The following is an 18,417-nucleotide window of genomic DNA, read 5'->3' on the forward strand; positions in this document are numbered from 1 at the left end:
TAGCAGTTCATACGTACCTATGCCTCTGGCAAAATATTCTCGACATAAGTGAAGATCATTTTCACAGGATATCAAGATTATCGCTGACAAACTCTAAATTAAAAAAAAAAAAAAAAAACTAAATATGAGTTCAAATAAGAGAACAATATATTTTATACATCATTTTTAGAAAGCCAAGTGATACTGTACTCACTTTGTTTTGTTTGTGTTCCATAAGTTTTCGAAAAGAAGGTTGTTTGGATAATACTTTTCCTCCTGCACATTCCACAATTGCCTTCATGGTGGAAAGGCTAGGACAAATTCCAGGTGTAATGTAAAAATATTTCCCCTAAAAACAAAAATCTTTTTTTTAAAATATATACATACACATATATAAATAAAATGTAAAAAAGGGGAAAGTGAAGAGTACAACTTTTGATCCTTTAGCATCTGATATGTGTATAGTGCTGACATCCACTATAATGCAAGGGTCATTTTAAAAATTATGAAGCAGATCTTCTGCTGGTGTAAACTGTCATAGCTCCATTAAGAGCTATGATAACTTACACTAACTGAATATCTGCCCCTATTTACCTCAAATCTTTCTGTGACGCTTACAATAATGACCATAAAACCTTCAAATGGTAAATATTTTCTTAATGAATATTAAACAGCAGTTAGGTAAGGATGCAAAAAGAAACACCCCTATTTCAACCGTGTGGTTGCCCAATGGCTAGCAAAAGGACTTCTACAAAGAAAAGGTGAGTCTTATTTTCCAATTTATAACCACTATATTTCTATTTCTATCTAATTTCTATCTAGCTATCTAGTTTCACTGTCAATTTCTTACTGTCCAGTTTATAACCACAAATTTCTATGGTCTGCCAACAAAACTACAACTAGTTTTCTGCCTGCTTCAGACTGTTAATAAAGGTGATTATATAAAGTGTATTTTATCTGTTCCTACTTGCTTGCCATCTGAACTGGTAAAGAGATGCTATTTTAACTTCTTTGATCCTCCAGCCAACTTTACTTCCAGAAAAAAATTGAAATTTTACATTATTTTTGGCTTCCGAATTTCTGACTGAATTATGCCAGGTGCAAAAGGTTTTATGCTCAATCCCTAAAGAGTTATTTTGACATGCCTAAGTAAATTGGTCTCTGTTAAAACAACACTTCCACTCCAAATTTAAAATTGTTTCTTATAATGCACAATCCTGGGACAAAGTTCAGGAAAGTCATCTTTTAGATGAAGTATGTCTCATTATGTATTGCTCTCAGGACAAAGGTGAATGGTTTCCTTGTTTGCTGTGAAAACATAGCACAGAAAGGCCAACTTTTTCTTTTTCTTTACGTATAAGAATAAAACCAATAGTGATATAGATGCAGTGTATTCCAATAGCAACACTATCTGACATATGATTTTAGTAATTGTCAGGTTATTTCATTGTAAGTTTTACATGAAATATTTAGAAATCTACCTATACAAATATTCTTAGAAGAATCACATCATTCTGCTCTTAACAGGAGTCTGAAAGTAAAGTGATTATACAGATGAAACTAGCTTGCATATATGTTTTCTATTAAGAAGTCAAACTGCTTTAAAAGATTATGAAACTGCATTAAAACTTTGGTTCCAAGTGGAATTCTAATTCAATGCTAACAATAAAAATGTCACATGTATCAGCATTGTGCAGAAAACATATATGCAAGATTGTTTCCCCTATAAGTACATGTATAAATTTCAGCTAATAGCAATAACACACTCCAGGGAGTTCTTTCATTTGGTTTTAGACACCTAAGTTTTTAGCCTTTTGTGTTACTCTGCCTTCTTGCCTATACGCATGCCTACCAGGAAAGCTGTCTTATTACTTAAGCACATGTTTGGGAAAAGCATTGATAATTATCAGAAAAATACATTTAAGATTGATCAAATGAGTGACCAAGCATGTTTTGTCTTTTATTGTAGCAATGAAAAAAATATATGTATTTACGCATGTTATTAAAAAGTGTGTACCTTAAAAAGTGGAGCCACTTGTGCTCTCTTTAGAGACTCCTCTAAACTGAAGCAGAAAAGCACCTCAGCTTCTGCATCTCGGAGCATGAAGTTCTGCTCATCTGGAAAAGAAAATATACACGTTACAAATGTGACAAAGGAATAAAAGATGTCAACATAACCCTTTACCCAGATTCAAACCTTATTTCAAATTTTGTACCATTCATTTTTGATAACAATTTGGTAAAAACCTCACTTGTTTTGGTGTAACATGAGCATAATCTCATTGCTTTTAATAAAAAACTGCCTTTTATTGAAGTCAAGCTACTAAACAATGTTGTCCATTTAAAAGTCACGACCCCTGTATAAAATGTGTTTTAATTATAATTTAATTTTACTATTATTGAGGATCAACCAAAATTACTGACTGACAAAAATTCTTAATATATTTCTGTATTTTTGCTGTGTTTACTTTGTAGATTTCACAGCATTTTCTATCCTATATGGGCCCCATAACTTCTGTATTGGAGAGCTTCAAGCCACATTAATGCATTTATCCCCATTTATGAAAAGGTTGTAGAGCAGTTTTTAAACGAAGGGCTGGAGGAAAGCTGACAGGGGTGGAGAAGCACATGGTTTGGACAGAGACATCCCTAGGGGAGGATCTATAAATGGAGATTCTCTATGTCCTAGTAAGGAGGAGAGGATGGAAGATGATAAAATATGCAGAGGATATGATGAGAAACAGTTACATGAAAAAAAAATCCCATTCAATTACATCATGTAATGGCAAACAGCTAAAAAGTGACAAGTTTTTATATTGCTATAAAACAGGCATCACAGAAACTTGGTGGAATGAGGATAATCAATGGGACACAGTAATACCAGTGTACAAAATATATCAGAAGGACAAAACAGGTCGTGCTGATGGGGAAGTGGCACTGTATGTGAAAGAAAGGGTAGAATGAAATGAAGTAAAAATCTTAAGTGAACCAAACTGTACCACAGAATCTCTATGGATAGTAATTTCATGCTCGAATAATAAGAATATAGCAGGAGGGATATACTACCGACCACCTGACCAGGGTGGTGATAGTGACTGTCAAATGCTCAGGGAGATTAGAGACTATAAAAATAAACTCAATAACAACGGGGGATTTCAACTATCCCCATATTGACTGGATACATATCACCTCAGGACAGGATGCAGAGATAAAGTTTCTAAGTGGAGCACAGGATATGATTAAATAGGTGAATATAGCTGGACCGCCTGATAATATGACCACAATATAATTAAATTTAACATCCCTGTGGCAGGGAAAACATCACAGCAGCCCAACATGGTAGCATTTAATTTCAAAAAGGGGAAAAGCATTTAATTACACAAAAATTGACAGGTTTCAGAGTAGCAGCCGTGTTAGTCTGTATCCGCAAAAAGAACTTGTGGCACCTTTTTTTTTTAAACCATCTCCCCCTCCCCCCAGAAAACCCCAAACAAACCAACCAACCTAGACATCTAAAAAGCAGCAGAAGTGCAAGCGGATGAAGCACTAGTTAAAATTATGGTTGGTATGCCGAGAACAGAAATAAAGAAAAGGGAGGGAGGCTTAGGAAGGCTTTAAGTAATATTAGTGCATACTATGCTATTTGATAATTCAGAACATTTAAAACAAAGGAATAATGTTATTAAAAGTTAAGAAAAAAGGAACTAGTTTTCTTTCCTTTGGGTGAAGTAATTGGTATTAAACCATGCGGAGAGCTGAAGGCAAAGGGCTTTAATTGAAAGAGAAAAAGTTAATAGAAAACCAAAGTGAATTTTGTTCCTATGATACCACTACACTGATAGCAGAACCCTTCTTCAACCATGAAATATTTTTTAAAAATTAAACATTTTGTCGGTTCTAAAATACAAAACAGACTGCTAAGGTCTTAGCTGTCAACTATGTCTGAAGAGAATTATGTTTGAATTTTTACGTACAATTTATTCAGACCATAACTGAATGCCTAATATCACATTCCACAATAGTGGTCTAAACAAAGTCAATCACAAAAAAATATGTTTTGTTCAAATAGAATTACCACCCTTGCATACTTTTTTAAAAAATATTGTTCAGTTTATCTATAGGAGTGACTCTAGTATTCACTTACCAACAAATTTCTGGCATTTGAAACACTCTTCTAACCACTCCGGAGTTACTATGTGCTTGACTACTGAAATTGCTGTCAGGAACTTTACAGTACGGGTCACTTTGCTGGCAACTAGATGGGTGCATTTCTGTGCAGACTCTGCTACTTCACCCCCAAGAATGTAGAGTTTCTGAAAGTCAGAATCATAGAATTATAGAAATGTAGGGCTAGAAGGGATCTTCAGAAGTCATCTAATCCAGTCCTCTCTGTTGAGGCAGGACCAAATAAACCTAGATCCTCTAGATTACCTAATCTGTTCTTAAAGACCTCCAATGATGGGGATTACACAGCCACCCTTGGAAAACTATTCCAGTGCTTAATTATCCTTATAGTTGGAAAGCTTTTCCTACTATTTAACCTACATCTCCCTTGCTGCAGATTAAGCCCATTACTTCTTGTCCTATCTTCAGTGGAGATGCAGTACAATTGACCCCTTCATAACAGCTCTTAATATATTTGAAGACTATTAGGACTGCTCCCTCCCCCCCACCAACCAAGTCTTCTTTTCTCAAGACTAAACCTTTTATCTTTTCTTTTTTAAGATTACATTAATAAAAACATTAAAAAGGATAAAGTGGGAAGCATAAAGCAGTTATCAAACTATTGCATCCCAGAGGCTGCATTAGCTGCTATGGAGTTCTATAGCGATGCTCTGTTGATTGCTAGTGGTGGTGGTACTAAGGAAGGCAGACTCTGTGACACCCCAGAAAATCCTCCTCATATCATGCTTACTTGGACGATGTTCAGGCAAAACTATCTGGGCCTGAGGGAAGATGTGAAAGTTTCATTCCAAACCAATTGAACACCCCAATATTCACCTCCTATAGGGCACATATATGAATCCTATAAACGTTAAATTGGTACATCTATGAAGTGCACACACTTTAAAAAACACCTATTTATTTTATGTAGGAAGTTTCAATGTTTACAAATCTATGCCATGTAAATATCAAAGACAAAACAACTGTAACAACAGGGAGCTTTTGTTTAGATAAGTAACCTCCATTTATACTGTATAATGTTTATCTGTAACTGGAGGTTCTTCTAGAAGTGTGGTCCCTATCTGTATTCCACACATGGGTATGCATACACACCATGCGCCTGAGTCTGGAGATTTTCACTAAGCAGAGTACATTGTTCCACACATGCACAGTTCTCCTCATGCTCTGAACCTAGGGTATATATGGGAGGCGGTGCAGACTGGCGCCTCTCCAGTTCCTTCTCCTACCACAAATCCAGTTATGATCTACAGCAGAGGGGATGGAGGAGAGGTAGTGGAATACAGATAGGAACCGCACATCTCAAAGAGACTTTAGTTACAGGAAAGTACCCTCCTTTTCTTCTTCCAGTGATAGTTCCTATGTGTATTCCACATGTGGGAGATTAGCAAGCAGTAGTCAAACAGGAGATGGGTGCAAGGATGCAGAAATGATGGCTGACTGTAATACTTCTGTCCTCATAGTTGCATCTGTAGTAGAAGACTGGACCAAAGCGTAATGTTTTGTGAAGGTGTGAAAGGCACTCCAGATAGCTGCCCTATATCTCTCTTGTAGAGATGCAGTAGTCTAGTCTCATGTACATGCAGTAGAGGTTGCTTGTACTCTGGGGGAATGGGCCCTCACCCTCTCTGGGGCAGGGATGTGAGCTAGCTGGTAACAAAGGATAATGCAATCAGAGATCCATTTAGAAAGTCTCTGTGCAGATATAGCTTAACCACCCAATCTCTCTGCTATAGTAAACAAAAAGTCTAGGTGTCTTTCTAATCACCGTTTTTCTTTGCAGATAAATGCCTGTGCTCTTAGGATGTACAGAGATTGAAGCTTTCTCTCTCCTCATCAGAGGCATGCAGTTTTGGGAAAAAGTATCCGTAAGTTGGATGATTTGATTCATGGGAAACTCTGGAATTATTTTGGTGATGCATTTTAGGTGGGGCCAAAGAGAGACCTTTTCTTTATAGAAGGCAGTATATGGTGGATCTGCCATCATTGTTCCCAGCTCGCTGACTCTCTTGGCTGATGTGATGGTGCCTAGGAAGGCAACTTTCATTGACAGATGGGACATAGAACATGTGGCTAAAGGTTCAAAAGAAGGTTTGGAGAGAGAAGAAAGAATGAGGTTGAGGTCCCAATGAAGAACTGGCTTCACCAGCAGTGGGAAGGATCTAAGAAGTCCTTTCAGGAATTTAGTCGTCATGGGAGGAGGGAAGATAATGTTAGACAATAGGACAACCACACTATCTGGATATCCTGGGACCAGATGATTGGGAGGAAAGCATTGCCCGCAGGTGGACTGCTCTTAGTTCCAGTAAATGGATAGACACCCTGGACTCCCCCAGGGGTTCAGATGCCTTATGCAGTATGTTTGTCCATATGAGCTCCCCAAACTAAGAGCGAGGCATCAGTAGCAATCGTTGCCTCAGTTGTAGGTGTGAGCAAAGGAGTCCCCACTCAAACTTTCTCCAGCTTCGTCCACCAGACGAGAGAGGCCAGAAACTTGGATGGACCAGTTATTCTGGCATTGAGATGGACTTTTTCTGGTGAGAAGATGGACTGATTTTGCAGGCAACAAAGATGAAGCCTGGCAAATGGTGTCATATGTGTGCATGTGACCAAAAAGGGAAAGCCAAGTTCTGACTGAAGTCAGAGGTCAGAGAATGACCTGTTTTATGAGCTCTTCCATCGCATGGAATATCTTGGTAAGTAAATAGGCTCTTGCTGTAGTTATGTCCAAGGTCGCTCCCATGAAATCTATGGACCTTGTGGTGGTCAAAGTGGACTTTTCTTGGGTGACACAAATTCCCAAGGAAGATAGTAAATGGAGCAGGAATTGGGTAGCCAATTGGACTTCCTTTATGATCTGCCTGTCTGTAGCGGGGTGGTCACCCCGCTCATGACCTGAAGGGCTTAAAACAGCCCTGGGAGAGGGCTGGGGTGGGGGAAAAGCTAGGCTGATTGGGGGAAAGCAGCCACAGGTGGGGCTACGCCCCAATCAGGCCATGGCTGGCCCTATAAGAGGGCTGAGGGCCAGAGACTGGAAGACACTCTCTCTCTAGCTTTTTGAGACAGAAGGACCTGGCTGCCTGGGAGCTGAGAAGGGTACCTAGGGTGGAGCAGTGCTGGGGAAGGGCAGTGGGAGATGGGGAACTCCAGCCTAGAAAAACCCCAGGCTGCAGGCCTTGGTAAAGGGCCTACAAAAGGCAGCCCAGAGATAGGCAAAGGCAGCAGATCCTAACCCCCATGCTGATGAAGAGTGGTTTACAGACTGCAGTCTGCCCCAGTGAGCAGGGGCTAGATGATAACTGGCAGTAGCCACTGAGGCAAGGTAGGGATAGAGGGTTGGGGGTTCCCCTGGGAGGGGAGACCCAGAGAAAGTGGGTTGCTGCTGGGGGCAGAACCCTGAAGTAGAGGGACACCGGGGCCAGTGGCGTGCAAGTTACTGGCCTGCAGAAGGCGCTCTGGGTTGGAAAGAGCTAATTCCTGAGATGACCAGCAGGAGGCGCTGCACCAGTGAGTCATTGCCCCGCCACACTGTCATAAGCCAGTTGTTAAGTTACAGGAAGATGGAAAACCAACTTCCTCTTATCCAAGCTGCCACCACTGAAAAGACTTTTGCAAAGACCTGGGGTTCCGTAGCTAGGCCAAACTGGGCTCTGCATTGGTAATTGTCTTCACCAAAGAGGAACCTTCTGTGGGATGGGTAAATGTCTATATGAAAGAATGTCTGTGTGAAAATTAAAATTCAGCATGGTCACACTGGCATCAATAATTCCCTGCATTGAAGAAGGCAAACTATTTAACAAACAGTTTGCCCTCTTACAGAGAGGGAATTATTGATGCCAGTGTGACCATGCAGAATTTTAATTTTTTGGATGAATAATATATTTAGTTGGCCTAGGTCGAGAATCAGACTCCATCTCCCATTCATTTTGGGGACTAACAAGTATGGGGAGTAGAATCCTTTCCCTTGATGCTGAGAAGGAACTCTTTCTATGGCTCCCTACTGTAGAAGGGAGTCCACTTCTTATGCAGAATTTCCTCGTGTGACTAGTCCCAGCAAAGGAGCCAGGAAGGAAGTTTGGGGGTAGGGATTGATAGAAATGTGATCAGATAGCCATAGTGAATAATTTCCAGCACCCATTTGTCTGTTGCGAAAGCCCTCCATTTGTGGGCAAATCTATGTTGCGACCCCTGAACCTCTTCAAGCTGTATCTGGAGCTTGGACACCACCCTTTGTAGGAGCTACTGATATTGCCTCTAGTCATCAGGCAGAGATGGTGAAGATGGCATAGCTGCCTCATCTGGGAAAGACAATGAAATTGCTCCCAAAACCATCAGAACTGTTGGATTCAGTTCAGCTCAGTCTTCTACATATTCCAATGGAGCCAGCTGGTGTTGGCCAAGAAATGGCAAGTAAGGTTCATGTACTGATTCTGGGTAATGCCAGTATGAAGGCTAAACCGGCTGAGGAGAACCCCATAGCACTGGGTACCACCTGTTTCTCAGAAAGGCCTATTTTGATTGTAGGATGGAACTGCTCTCTTTAGGCCCGTTTCTGCATGACAGGGTAGGGGCTCTTCTGAAACCTCTAACTCATCAGATGAAAATGCTGGATCCTGAACTTCTGGCAGAACCAGTGATACGGTACCCAGGTTCAAGGGTGGGAGAGGAGAGAGACCCCATGACCGCAGAAGAGGAAGCTCTTCTGCATCAATTATGTCTGTGAATAAAGGCAAACCTCAGAGTAGTGGGGAGTGAGGATATGGGAGAGCAAAAATGTCCTCCAGAGAGACATAGGTCTCGGACCATCTTGGGGTATGGGGAGAATCAGCTGGTGGGCCTGTCGGATCCAGTGTTTCCCTGGTCACATTGGAAGTTGGACTCAGACATGTGTGTACCCATATGTGGAATACACCTCACTGGGCTAAAACTTATGAGGGAGGTCCTCCTCTCTGAGAGGGGTGGGGCTTAGGACACACCCCTCTCAGAGGCATCTCCCATTGGCTGGCTTAGACAGGGAGCCATTTAATGTGTTTGCTTTTCTGACTCCCATTCTGAGGAGCCTATCTCTCCCCATGCATTGTATAAAGAGCCTGAGCATCTAATTCAGGCTTTGGGAATCCCAGGTATTTTCTAGGCATGGTTAGGCATGTTGAGGCTGAACATCGCCACACCTAAATTCATTTCTGAATCTAGCTCCAAGTATGTAGCAAGGTTCAAAGAGGGACTGGACTTTTATATGGGTAACAAGAATATCCAGAGTTTTAATAGTTAATAAGTTTTGGAAGGGATATAAAGCCTCATGCTTTAAAATTTAAAACAATGTCTGTGAAGAAGCAGGATTAAACATTCATGGGAGATAGACAACACAGAGTAGGCAGATATGGGGTAATCTCGCACCTTCCTCTGAAGCATCTGCTGCTGCACAGAGTCAGAGACAAGATACTGCACTAGATTGACCTTGGGTCTGATTCAATATGGTAATTCATACGTTCCTCGCCTGAACTTCGTCATTTGGTTTGCTATTGGAGGTACTGAAGGTATCCTCCCCTCTTTGACAATGAACATTAGGAAAGAAAAAATAAGACACAAGCATGAAGTACCTGAGTAATGCTAACTTGGATATAACTAGCAAATAAAACTCAATTTACCGAAAACTATACTCTCTACTGTTTTAAAACCATTCCCTACAATTTTCTCTCTTTATATCTATTAGGCCTATTCTGATAAAGGCTTGTAGCCCCAAATTAAACTTGATGTATTAGGGAAAATAATCTAAAGTTGCTAAATGTTCCAAAACATTGTGCATAAGTGACAAATATGAAAGTCACCTTGATATACTGCTGGACTTGTGTTGGCTCAAATCCTGTGAAGAGCACCATTGGGGTCAATTCTGGTGAGAGCTTTTTAGTAGGTGGTGGTATGTCCTCAATTCTACAAAATAGAAAAATACAGGACATCATGATAACTGGGACCAATGTTTTTATTTTAAAACCACTGAAGCACAATCTTGCAAACTTTTACTCATGGAATTACTCGCACAAGTAATGGTTTGCAGGATTTATGGCTTTATGATAAAAGGTTGCCAACCTGAGAACAAGATGTGTTTAAGTTGGTACAAGGGACAGAATGAGCACAGTCCTGACCCAGTGGAGGTCAAACTATCTCCACAAAAGGCTTCTTAAGCTGCAGTGCTTTTCCAGAAACATATCCGATACCCTGGCCACTTTTCTTATTTACACTTTCACCATTATAAAGGACTGTAGACTTTACACAGTGAATGCAGAATGATTCCCTAGAGAAAAATCACCAATGTCAAACCAATCATCCAGCATGATTTTAATCTTAGAGTTAATATAAATGCTTAACAGGCAACATATTGTTTGTGCCATGAATGCTAACCCTTTAGAAATCTCTGCTCAACTGCTGGGCCCAGTTTTGGAGACAAGGTGAAGAAATCTCTCACAAGATGTTGTAGTCTCTGATTCATAAAAGACTCATAAGCTCACTTTTTAGTTTATTTAAAAAGATGCCTTTGCAATTATTATGTTTTTATGTGAATATGTTGTTTCCATTTCACTTTCTCTTGTCCATTCTCTCTTCTCCTCTCAACCTTTTCTATGTTCCATTGACTTTTTAAATCCTTTTTTCAGTTTTGCTTTCTATTTTTTATTTTTGGATGTCTTCTACATTTTCAAATATATTGATTTCAATTACAACACAGAATACAAAGTGTACAGTGCTCACTTTATAAAAAACAAAAGAAATAGTATTTTTCAATTCACCTAATACAAGTACTGTAGTTCAATCTCTTTATCATGAAAGCTGAATTTACAAATGTAGAATTATGTACAAAAAGCCTGCACTCAAAAACTTTAGAGCCTACAAGTCCAATCAGTCTTACTTCTTTTTCAGCCAATTGCTCAGACAAACAAGTTTATTTACATTTGCAGAAGATAATGCTGCCTGCTTCTTCTTTACAATGTTACCTAAAAGTGAGAACAGACTGATTCTCACTGGTTCCAGGCTGACAGCTAATGGACAGTTTTGTGGACATTCTCTTATGTTTTTTTATAACAAAGGAAACACATGGCACTGTTGTAGCCAGCGTCACAAGATATTTAGGTGCCAGATGCGCTAAAGATTCATATGTCCCTTCATGCTTCAACCACTCTTCCAGGAGACATGCGTCCATGCTGATGGGTTCTGCTCGATAATGATCCAAAGCAGTGTGGACCGATGCATGTTCATTTTCATCATCTGAGTCGAATGCCACCAGCAGAAGGTGGATTTCTTTTTTGGTGGTTTGGTGTCTGTAGTTTCCGCACCAGTGTTCCTCTAAGATTTTTAAAAGCATGCTCCACATCTCATCCCTCTCAGATTTTAGAAGGCACTTCAGATTTTTAAATCTTGGGTTGCGTGCTATCTTTAGAAATTTCACATTGGTATCTTCTTTGTATTTTGTCAAATTTGCAGTGAAAAGTGTTGTTAAAATGAACACGTGCTGGGTCATCATCCGAGACTGCTATAACACGAAATATATGGCAGAATGTGGGTAAAATGGAGCAGAGGACAAACAACTCTCCCCCAAGGAGTTCAGTCAAAATGTAATTAATGCATTATTTTTTTAACGAGCGTCATCAGCATGGACGCATGTCCTCTGGAATGATGACCGAAGCATGAAGAGGCACATGAATCTTTAGTGCATTTGGCATATAAATATATTGCGATGCCGGCTACAACAGTGCCATGCAACAGCTGTTCATCTGTTTCAGGTGACATTGTAATTAAGAAGTGGGCAGCATTATCTCCTGTAAATGTAAACAAACTTGTTTCTCTTAGCTATTGGCTGAACAAGAAGTAAGACTGAGTGGACTTGTAGGCTCTGAAGTTTTATATTGTTCCGTTTTTGAGTGCAGTTTTGTAACAAAAAAAACCTACATTTGTAAGTTGCACTTTCACGATAAAGAAATTACACTACAGTACTTGCATGAGGTGAACTGAAAAATACTATTTCTTTTGTTTATCATTTTTACAGTGCAAATATTTGTAATAAAAATAATATAAAGTGAGCACTATACACTTTGTATTCTGTGTTGTAATTGAAATTGATATATTTGAAAATGTAGGAAAACATCCAAAAATATTTAATAAATTTCAATTGGTATTCTATTGTTTAACAGTGCAATTACTCGCAATTAATTTTTTTTATTGCGATTTTTTTTTTTTTTAGTTAATCGTGAGAGTTAACTGTGATTAATCGACAGCCCTATTGGCAACATGTAGCCATTTTTGCCAGATACAACCATCTTAATAAGTAAGGGATTCGATGGTTCCAGGCTGACAGCTAATGGACAGTTTTGTGGACATTCTCTTATGTTTTTTTATAACAAAGGAAACAGAACCCTGTGCAAAAGGAAGTTAATGAGCTTTTGTCACTGGTAGTCCGTTATTCTTACCTTGCCCGTTTAGAAGAAGGCTGAAGACTTGATTCATTTTGCTTTGGTTTCAGGGGCAATCTCACACCCTGCAATTAGACCACCATACATTTGTGTCTGAAGTAAGCACAAACTTTCTGATTAGCCATCCTAGTTTTTCTGTTTCACAATAAATCATTTAACTACTATATTTTAAAGCAGCGGTTCTCAGCCAGGGCTCCGGGGACCCCTGGGAGGCCACGAGCAGGTTTCATGGGGTCTGCCAAGCAGGGCCGTCATTAGACTTGCTGGGGCCTAGGGCAGAAAGCCAAATCTGTGCAGTGCGGTGTTGAAGTCTGAGGCTCAGAGCCCTGCCACTGGGGCTGAAGCTGAAGCTTGAGCAAATCAGCCTTGCGGGGTCCCCTGTGGCATGGGGCCTCAGGCAATTGCCCTGCTTGCGACCCCATAGCCCCAGCCCTGGTACAGGCAGGCCGTGGAGTTTTTATAGCGTGTTGGGGGGCATCAGAAAGAGAAAGGTTGAGAACACTTATTTTAAAATATATGAAGACAACTAAATCTACACGGGGATGAAAAATGTGCTAGCACAAGCTACATTTCAACTGGCACCTAGAAATGGAAGGCTGCATATCCTATTGCTGCCTACTTAGTCAATCAGTCCCTCCATAAATATTGTGGTAAGTACCAAATAGTGCAGGCACACAAGACCATATTCCTAAGTGTCTAAACTTCAATTCAAAAACTGGAAGATGGCATCAGGCTTAAGGCCAGGTGTCCGGGATACTTTAGAACTGGTTTTGTCAACTGCTGAATGCTTGAAAAATTGGAATTATTTAAAATATTTTGACAGCCAAAAAAAAGTTCAAATGAATTAGAAAGTTATTCAGCTCTTGCTTACTAAAGAGTATGGTAATAAGACTAAGATAACAAATAATCCAGAACAGAAAAGATAAGGCAAGTATTGTGTGTGCAATGTGAAATTTTATCTAAATGCCATCTGTTGTACAACTGAACTGTATATTCATTGGTGCAAACTAGAATTATCCATAAAAGCAACTCAAACATTGTGAAATTGTTAAAAGAATGACCCTGACATGGATAGGGAAATCCTAGTCTAAAAATTTTCAAGATCATAAAATAGGTTAATGTTATTATACATTGACAAAAACAATTTCCTTGCTTTTGTCAGTTTACATTACAGTCTTACTACACTGTTTATCAATATAACTTTTTAAAACATAATATTCTTAAATAAGATTACAAATGCCTTTCACTTGGTACCAAGTCCATGGTTTTGGGACTTGATATTGTGTACTCATAACAATACTTGAAACCATATGAATGGAACAATTCTGCCTTAATTTTGCACAGTATAAATATTATGCATTAAGGCCAAAATTTTCAAAGGTAACTAATGATTTTGGTTGTCCAGCCTGAAAAGTCTTAGAAGGGGCCTCAGTTTCAGAAAGTGCTGAATACTGATCCTCTGAAAACCAGAACCCTTTAAGAGGTTTCAAGTGGGCCCCCAAAATTGCTTGGATTTTGCAAAATGATTTCTTTTCTTTTTCTACTGACCTGAAGCATGAAAATAAATTAACATGGAGAACATCATCAAATACAGCAAGGAGGCTTTTTTTTAAAATATACATTTATGCCCATCCTGATTTTCATCTACTCTCTCATTCATGGATACAACAAAGCCCTAGCAATAACTATTTGAAAACACAACTGGAAGAATAAGTCAACATACCATTAGAAGCTCTGATGATACCTTCAACGGCACTCTCCAAGCATCTACAAGAGGTGAAGAAAAAAAAAAAACATATAGGACCGTGTGAGTAATTTGTTACAAAAATGACATGACACAGTCCAACATGACTGAGTATAATTATAATTGTATCCAGTAGACTAATCTTTGTGGTATACAGGATATTGTGAATGGAAATTCCCACTTACCCAGGAGGTTTAGAACTAGCTGCTGAGTAGGAGAAAGGGGGTCCTGAAGATTGAACACTGTATATCGGTTATGCTGAATCTGCCGTAATGCTTCAAAATTTCCAAGCAATATATCGCAAATCCACTGCGCGTTTACACATGGTATCCTCCATTCTTTGGCTTTCTCATACTTTAACCCAGTAGGCCTTTTTGTGCAGGGGGGGGGAAAGAAAATATACACATTAATAAAAAGGTACTTCCTTCAGTAAGTTCTAGAATACCAACATTCTCTCCTCAGCCTACCCTATGGATTTTTTTTATTGGCAGTTGCAGCCAAGTAAGTGCTTTTCCTAAGAGGTATTTTTGCTATACATGTGAATGGTTGGTGAGCTAGAATTTCTGCCCAGAACAGAAGATCTAAAATGCCTCTAGTTGAAGACCTTTTAACCAATCAGTATTAATCATTTACTTATAAATGGCCTAATAACTGTATCCTCTCTTAAAGAGAAATAATTTTACACTTAATAGCTCAAAAGTTAGCTTTCTAAACTCAGAAGTAAAAAATTGTAATTACTGGAATATAACAGGACTTAGTAATATAATTAATAAACCTGGACATCCATACTGCAGTTGTCTAGATCACTCCAGAAAAACAATAACTAAAACATAAGTGCCTTTATCATAAAATAGCTATAAATGAATAACATATAGCGACAAAGTCACTAACGTAATCAAGGATCATTTTGTAGCTAGACTGGAAATAGGTTATTGAAGATATGAATGCTGTTGAGATAAACCACTTACTCTTTACAGATGAGAACTGTGTTGCTGCGACACAGATAGCCAGTGTATTTGGCCCCTGCTAGGTAAGCCATTAGTTTGAGATCATCTCGGTCACTATCAACAAATCCTGTCACTGAGATAATCTAGTGTAGAAAAGAACGAGATTTACAATTAATAATAATAATAAAAAAACTAGGTAGTATTTACACAGATGCCCACACAGGTTGTAAATAAATAGCAGATTATTCTTCTCTAGCCTGGTGAACTTGTCAATGTATCTCAATGAAATGGAGGTTACTTATTGTAACTGGAAGTTCTTTGAGATGCATAGTCCCTATCTGTATTCCACACGTGGATACACATGCACACCATGCACCTGAGTCCGGAGATTTTAACAAGCAGTATCCGTTGGACTGCACCAGTACAGTAAGTCTCCTTGTGCTCCTGAGTGAGGGTATAAGAGGCAGTGAGGTGGATGCCCCCGACCCGGTTCCTCTTCTTACCACAACTCTAACCAGATCCAAAGCACAGGGGACGGAGGACGGGTAGTGGAATACCGACAGGGACCACACATCTCAAAGAACTTCCAGGTACAGTAAGTAACCTCCATTTCTTTGAGTGCTGGTCCCTATGTATATTCCACACATAAAAGTGAGTGGCAAGTAGTGCTCAGGCTGGAAGGGGGTGTGAGGAAGCCAGAAACAAAGATGTTTTCAGTATGGCAGATCCCACTGCTACATCTGCAACAGAGGCCTGGACTTGTGCATGGTGTCTAGGAAACATGTGTATGGAGTTCAGGTGGCTGCTGTACCTATGTCCTGAATTGGGAGTTCCTGCACAGATGACCCACTTGGATATGGCCTGACCTCGGGATCGCTCTGCAATTGCAATAGAGTGTTTTGGTGACTTTCTGATAGCTTTGGTTCTTTGCAGGTAAAAAGCCAGAGCATGTGGGATGCCAAGAGAGTAAAGTCTCTTCTCTTCAGGAGAAGCGTGGGGTTTTTAGAAGAAAAGACAGATAAGTGAATACACTGGTTGATGTGAAATTGAGAGAGGACGATGGGGAGAAATTTAGGGTGGAGGCGAATCGATACCTTTTCCTTCTGAAAGACCTCTAGGGAGGATATGCCATGATGGTTCCCATTTTGCTGACCCTTCTGGCCAAAGTGAGGGCCACTAGAAACACCACTTTCATGAACAGGTGGGACATGAAGCATGTCACTGAAGGTTCAAATGGTGGTCTGGAGAATTTTGACAGCACGGGGTTAAGATCCCATAGCAATATAGTATCAGAGGGGTAGCCGTGTTAGTCTGAATCTGCAAAAAGCAACAGAAGGTCCTGTGGCACCTTTGAGACTAACAGAAGTATAGGGAGCATAAGCTTTCGTGGATAAGAACCTCACTTCTTCAGATGCAAGTAATGGAAATCTCCAAAGGCAGGTATAAATCAGTGTGGAGATAATGAGGTTAGTTCAATCAGGGAGGGTGAGGTGCTCTGCTAGCAGTTGAGGTGTGAACACCAAGGGAGGAGAAACTGCTTCTGTAGTTGGATAGCCATTCACAGTCTTTGTTTAATCCTGGAGCTCAGCAGTTTCTCTTTGGAGTCTGGTCCTGAAGTTTTTTTGCTGTAGCAATATAGGTTTAGTAACTGGCAGGAAGGCCTCCATGAGACCCTTCATGAATTGTGTCATAGTTGGGCGGGTAAAAATAGAGTGTCCATCTACAGGAGGGAAGAAGGCACTAATGGCTGCAAGGTGGGCTTATAACAAGCTAATCAAAAGACCAAACTTCTTTAGAGAAAGGAGGTAATCTAAAACAATCCAGATGCTTGAAGTGACTGGGTAAGACTGATTGTGCTGTGCAAAGGTGGAGAAATGCTTCCATTTAGCTAAAGAGCAAGTCCTAGTCAAATCTTTTCTACTCTAGATAAGCATAGCTTGCACCAGGGGAATAACAAGAGTGTTCTACTTCCAACGCACATCCAAACACAAGGCCTTGAAGTGGAGCGAGGCCAAGCTGGGGTCTTTGATTCTGCCCCTGTCCTGCATCAGGAGTTCTGAGAAGGGTGGATCTTGACTGGAGGGTGGGCTGACATTGACAGCTCTGGGAACCAAAACTGTCTGTGCCAGCAGAGTGCTAGGAGAATGACACTGGGCTTGTGGCACGTATCTTTCTCAGGACCTGTGGAAGCAGAGGAATGGGAGGAAAGGCCTACTTGAAACCTTGTAAGTCATGGCCTATGGTTCCCCTGAAGGAATACAGGGGAAGGGGAATCTTTGTTTGTTTGTTTGGGATGCAAAGAGGTCCCAGGAGATGTGCCCCATTTTCAGAACGGGCTGTGGATTTCCCACTTGCAGTCTGCCTAGAAGTGCCTGCTGAGGTTGTCTGCTAAGGAGCTGCAAACACCTGGGAGGTATGCTGCCTGGATAGGAATGTTGTGCCTGATGGACCAGTTCCAAGCCTGACTGCTTACAGATACAGTGGGAAAGATCTTGCTTCTCCGTTCGTTTATGTAGACAATGGCAATGATACTGTCTGACATCACTTGGATATGGAAGGCCCATATGAGCGGGGGGAAGGCCTTGCATACGAGGCGGACTGCCCACAGTTGCAGTTATGTTGATGTGTAGTCTGGCCTCCTGTGGGGTCCATCTGTCCTGTCAGTGTGATTGTTCAGGAGGGTGTCCTACTCCAGAAGGGAAGCATCTGTTACAATGGTGTCAACAGAAGTGGGAGTAGAGAACCTTTTCTAGGTTCGACTGCCATATGAAGGAAGCGATGATCTTGGCAGAAATGGTCACCTTGGCGTTGATGTGGTCCTTGTTGGGCAAGTAGACTGAATTGAGCCAGGCTTATAGGCATCATAGATGAAGCCTGACAAAGGGTGTCACTTGAGTGGCCTCGCCAGGATAGGCACATTCTCACTTTAGTTCTTGGTCTGGAGGATATCAAAGAAACCAGGTTGCACATCATTTGGAATCTTTCTGCAGGGAGGAAGGAAGGCACTTGTAGAAACAGAATCCAATGTAGCCCCAATGAAGTTTAGCATTCTCGTGAGGGATAAAATGGACTTTTCTCTGTTCAGACAGATCCCCAGGGATGCAAG

General features: G+C 40.4%; 1 protein-coding gene across 1 annotated transcript in view; it reads right to left on the reverse strand.

Moving 5' to 3' along the window:
- Positions 1-18,417, reverse strand: part of PAXIP1 (PAX interacting protein 1) — a 78,829-nt gene that overhangs the window by 3,694 nt on the left and 56,718 nt on the right. Inside the window, exons 11-19 of the mRNA XM_034759988.1 lie at positions 15,333-15,454; positions 14,550-14,734; positions 14,344-14,387; positions 12,618-12,685; positions 9,990-10,092; positions 4,124-4,292; positions 1,997-2,097; positions 194-328; positions 18-93 (exon numbers count right to left, since the gene is read on the reverse strand). Of these exons, the coding sequence (XP_034615879.1) occupies positions 18-93; positions 194-328; positions 1,997-2,097; positions 4,124-4,292; positions 9,990-10,092; positions 12,618-12,685; positions 14,344-14,387; positions 14,550-14,734; positions 15,333-15,454 (1,003 nt within the window). The remainder of the gene's footprint in view (positions 1-17; positions 94-193; positions 329-1,996; positions 2,098-4,123; positions 4,293-9,989; positions 10,093-12,617; positions 12,686-14,343; positions 14,388-14,549; positions 14,735-15,332; positions 15,455-18,417) is intronic.

This window comes from Trachemys scripta, chromosome 2, assembly GCF_013100865.1.
Source record: "Trachemys scripta elegans isolate TJP31775 chromosome 2, CAS_Tse_1.0, whole genome shotgun sequence".
Lineage (NCBI taxonomy): Eukaryota > Metazoa > Chordata > Testudines > Emydidae > Trachemys > Trachemys scripta.